Genomic DNA, 4,121 nt, shown 5'->3' on the forward strand with positions numbered 1-4,121 from the left:
AGTTTTATGTGCCGGGGGGACCCAAATTTTTTTTTTTTTTTTTATAGTGGCGGACAGTTTTTGGACAGTGGGGGGACCAAGATAGAGGAGTAAAATAATGCTGAAGAAGAAGACGGGTGAAGAAGATGGAGGTTTTTTTATTGAGGGGTATAACGCCAGGTTTTCTGGCGCTATATCAGTGTGTCAGTATAACGCCAAAAAACCAGACGCTATATATTAACGGTGCAGTTACCGTTATTATATAACGCCAGGTTTTCTGGCGTTATACATAATATGGTAACTTTTTTTTTTACACCTATTTGTGTATTTTGAGTCCAAAATAATAACATTTTGGTTCCTGACTCTAAAAATCCCTGGGATCTAACAATGTGTGAAAATGGTGAAAACTCACGGAGCGTCAGTAATGTAACAGAGTATGATTTATGATTGATTGACGTACGCGCTTTTAAAGAAAAAACGTTTATTTATTTATTTATATCAATCAATTCAAAGATTCCTTATTAAATACATGGCCACTAACAGTTGAAACTTCTTCTCCCTCTCTCGATTTGATCCAAACCCCTCTGGCCATTCTTCTGCTTCCTTTGATTTGGTAAGTCACTCACTCCCTTAAATATTTTCTCTTCTTTATTGAATATTTGCTCTTTTAAATCTTTCTTTATCCCCAATAAATTGTTGTTATTGTAGTATTTACGAATTTGTTGCTGTCTCCTTTGGATCTTACATTTTGACCCTAATTCTTATTGGTTTCTTGTTTGTCTAAGTCGATTCAAAAACCCTAATCCTTTTTCGTAATGACTTTTTCATGATAAGATGTGAATCGTGGATTGGGTTTGCAGTGCATAGAGGCGGATCCAGAACTTGAACTTTATCGGTTCTACGGATTTGATTTATTTGATTCAAAGTCAATTAGGTGTACTTATTTAGTGAATTCTAGTATACTCCCTCCATTTCATTTTATGTGTCTTAGTTTACCGGGCACGTCGTTTGAGAGAAGTAAGAAAGAATTTTGAATCTAGTGGTCTTAAACAAAAGATGTGTTTAATGTACCAAAATTTCCTTGAATCTTGTGGTTAATTATGTCATATGGAATGTTGGAGTTAAAGAGTTACTAAATATAGAAAGAGGCTAAAAGGGAAAGTAACTCCCATAATTTGAAACAGATGGTACACCAAAGTTATTGGGTTCATCTTAACCTCGTAACTAACACCCTACATCCCATTACGTTGTGTCTGCTCTCACTGTAGTTCTTGTGTCTTTTATTTTTATTTTATTTTTCTTATAACGGAGAAATTCCCGGGGCCAGTGGCGCACGGGTCGAAACTAGATGAATGATTGGTGTGCCCCTCTATTGGGTCGAAACTCTTGGTTTGCAGCAGGGTTCAAACCGGTGACGTGTGCCTAACCCACACATCATGTGCTGCACTTTTACCACTTGATTGAAGCCCACTAGATTGAAGCCGGGGGCCTTGTGCCTTTAATTATTACAAGTTGATTGGCATTCCTATCTCTTTCCAATGTGATTGTGGCTCGCGAGTTCTCGTGATCTTGACTGTTAACTCACTAGAAAAAGAAAGAGAAAAAGTGGCTTGTAAACTTCATTTCGTCTTCCAAATTGTCTCTTATCCAAGTGACGTAACCATTTCAATCTAACTAGTTGAAATCGATTGAAACATTTTTCTTTTGAATCCAGATTAGTCCATTTAATACTAGGATGTTACTAGGCTTGACTATTATCTCTAGTAGTAACTAATAATACGGAGTTATTGTTTTGTTCACTGTGATTATTACTCCTTATAACCCAAATCAGGCATACTCATTGTGTCCAGTTTTCTGTTAAAAAGAGCTTCTCACCTATATCTTTCAATACCTATTTTTTGTGTCCGTATAATCAAAAATGTATTGTGAAGCCTACTAATATATCAAAGAAAAAGATCAAATTTCTTCAAAATATTAACTCTATATTGACTTCTAGACTAAATTCTATTTGAATTTAGTTAACTTTTTTTCCAAAACAAAGAGAACAATTTAATTGGAAAGAGAGAGTTCTTGTTAGAGAGTGAACTGGGTAATTAAACAAAAAAACACTTACATGCATATGCGTCAATTTTTGTATTTATGCATGTCCACATTCATAGATATGGTATTTTAACATTGCTAGTTGCAGCAGTGACTCTGACTGGCACTTGAGCTTGATCTAAATCATTGCCGAGAACTTCATGTCCTTGTTGCATGTAATGATGCATTTTGACTTATTCTACTCCTTTCCTTTTTCTGTTCTGGAGGAGGGATCTGATTCTCTTTGAGTTTTCATTAGTCTTTATGATATTCTACGTTTTGATATCAGTCAACCGACTATGTTTTAATCCCAAATTAGTGGGGCCGGCTATTTAAATCTTTTATATCCAATTCTGCTCTATTTTGGACTGATATTGTACTCCTGGTAGAAGATTAAAATGGTGGCTAGAAATGCAGGCCCTTCTCCATTGGATGCCTTTTTGATTTATTATGTCCACAAATGGTTAGGCCTGAAATACGTGAAGCCTCTAGACGCGTGAGGAAACTAGCGAAGATTTTACTACCATTGGAGGATTGGTTAGCCTTGTTTGTGTTTGTGTATGTAATGACCCAGTTTTAAATTATTGAATTATTGGATAAACATTGCAACTACAAATTCATAACTTACAGAAATTATGATGTCCTACTACATAAGTCTCACACAGTAACTGAACGGAGATATGGTTACAAATCAACTAAGACAAACATGAAAATCTTCAATTACACACTTTAACCTTCCACTGCTTCTTTGGTCGTGAAGATCAAAATTTGAAGCATGAGCGGTTGTGCTATTATCCTCTGTTGTGGTTTTGACTCGAGATCAGGGGTTGTTTTGTTCTTTCAGTGATGCATTAGGGATCATGTGAGCAGAAAATGTTTTCCGCATGTGTTTTACGCATCTCCGAGATGACCATTTGCAGAGAAATGTCATTTCAGGAATCACAAACAAAGGAATTGAATTTGGAAAAATGTCTCACATGTCTCATGTTTCTTCACATACATCCCTCTTTCATGAGAACGATATGTTTAAAGTCTAGTGAATGATTTATCCCTTTCCTCCTCTCTACCAAAAAGCTAGTTCCAGACTACATTAGTGAGATTCTGTTTGAAGAATGATCTCTGACTCTATGTATATTGTTTTAAATGGGAGGTTTATATTGAAATGTTCATTTCGGGTAAGCCTTTTATTTTTCCTTGCAATTGCAGTTGTTGTAAACTAGGTCAGTAGAAGTATGTCAGAGATGGAGGATGTCAAAGACCAAATAGATGGAGCAGAAAAGCCAATGCCATCAACCAAACAGGAAGTTGTGTTCACTTCAAGATTTTTGCTTACCATGTTATATTTAAGTTATGGTACAAAGATTTTGACATATATATTTACCATTTGTTATTATAGGAGGAAGTTGTTAAAAAGAAATACGGAGGAATTATGCCAAAGAAACCACCTCTTATCTCTAAGGTAATGAACCCAATGGCATTACTGTCTCTACACTGCTTGTGATTGCTTGTGCTGTGAACTTCCAATGTCGTGGTCAACTTCTGTCTGTTTTAATTAACCCTTGTTGGTTGTCAGGATCATGAACGTGCTTATTTTGATTCTGCTGATTGGGCTCTTGGAAAGGTACTGTTCCTCTCTGTAGTCGCACAATTTCATTGTAGTTGACTCTTCTTTGTCCATACCTTTATTATGGTGATCTCCCAAGCCTTAATGATTGTTGATGATCACAGCAAGGTGTAGCGAAGCCTAAAGGTCCACTCGAGGCACTTCGGCCAAAGTTGCAGGTATCATGTCAATTCCATGCCGTTTCTTTTTGCCTAGAACTGCTTTTGTTAATCGTTCTCTAGTCCTTTCTGCTGCAAAGCACATTAGAGCTTGCAAAGCACTTTGTTTGTATTAATTTTACTCTATTTTGTTTTTATTTTGTGTGGGTAAATGTGGGTTGTTAAGGAAGCGCCAGATGTACCCTTGGGCTGATGTATTTCGTTCTTATTTTGACTCAACAATGATATATATTCTTTATTCCTTTTTTTTTGTTTTTTTTTTTATTGTGGGTGGGTGGGGG

At 36.2% G+C, this 4,121-nt stretch overlaps 1 protein-coding gene across 1 annotated transcript; it reads left to right on the forward strand.

The window, feature by feature from the left end:
* Positions 1-484: 484 nt before the first annotated feature.
* LOC109221963 lies at positions 485-3,918 on the forward strand. The gene is made up of 5 exons (XM_019386383.1): positions 485-592; positions 3,265-3,362; positions 3,455-3,517; positions 3,632-3,679; positions 3,787-3,918. Exons 2-5 carry the CDS (start codon positions 3,291-3,293, stop codon positions 3,901-3,903), a joined length of 300 nt encoding a protein of 99 aa, XP_019241928.1. The 5' UTR covers positions 485-592; positions 3,265-3,290; the 3' UTR covers positions 3,904-3,918.
* The last annotated feature ends 203 nt before the right edge of the window (positions 3,919-4,121 follow it).

This window comes from Nicotiana attenuata, unplaced genomic scaffold (assembly GCF_001879085.1).
Source record: "Nicotiana attenuata strain UT unplaced genomic scaffold, NIATTr2, whole genome shotgun sequence".
NCBI classification, from domain to species: Eukaryota; Viridiplantae; Streptophyta; class Magnoliopsida; order Solanales; family Solanaceae; genus Nicotiana; species Nicotiana attenuata.

Excerpts from the sequence above, each read along its gene's own strand:
- LOC109221963 (XM_019386383.1), top strand. The coding sequence starts at position 3,291 with ATGTCAGAGATGGAGGATGTCAAAGACCAAATAGATGGAGCAGAAAAG. Across the intron at positions 3,363-3,454 it reads TGCCATCAACCAAACAGGAA|GAGGAAGTTGTTAAAAAGAA; the intron begins GTTGTGTTCACT and ends TTGTTATTATAG. Across the intron at positions 3,518-3,631 it reads AACCACCTCTTATCTCTAAG|GATCATGAACGTGCTTATTT; the intron begins GTAATGAACCCA and ends GTTGGTTGTCAG.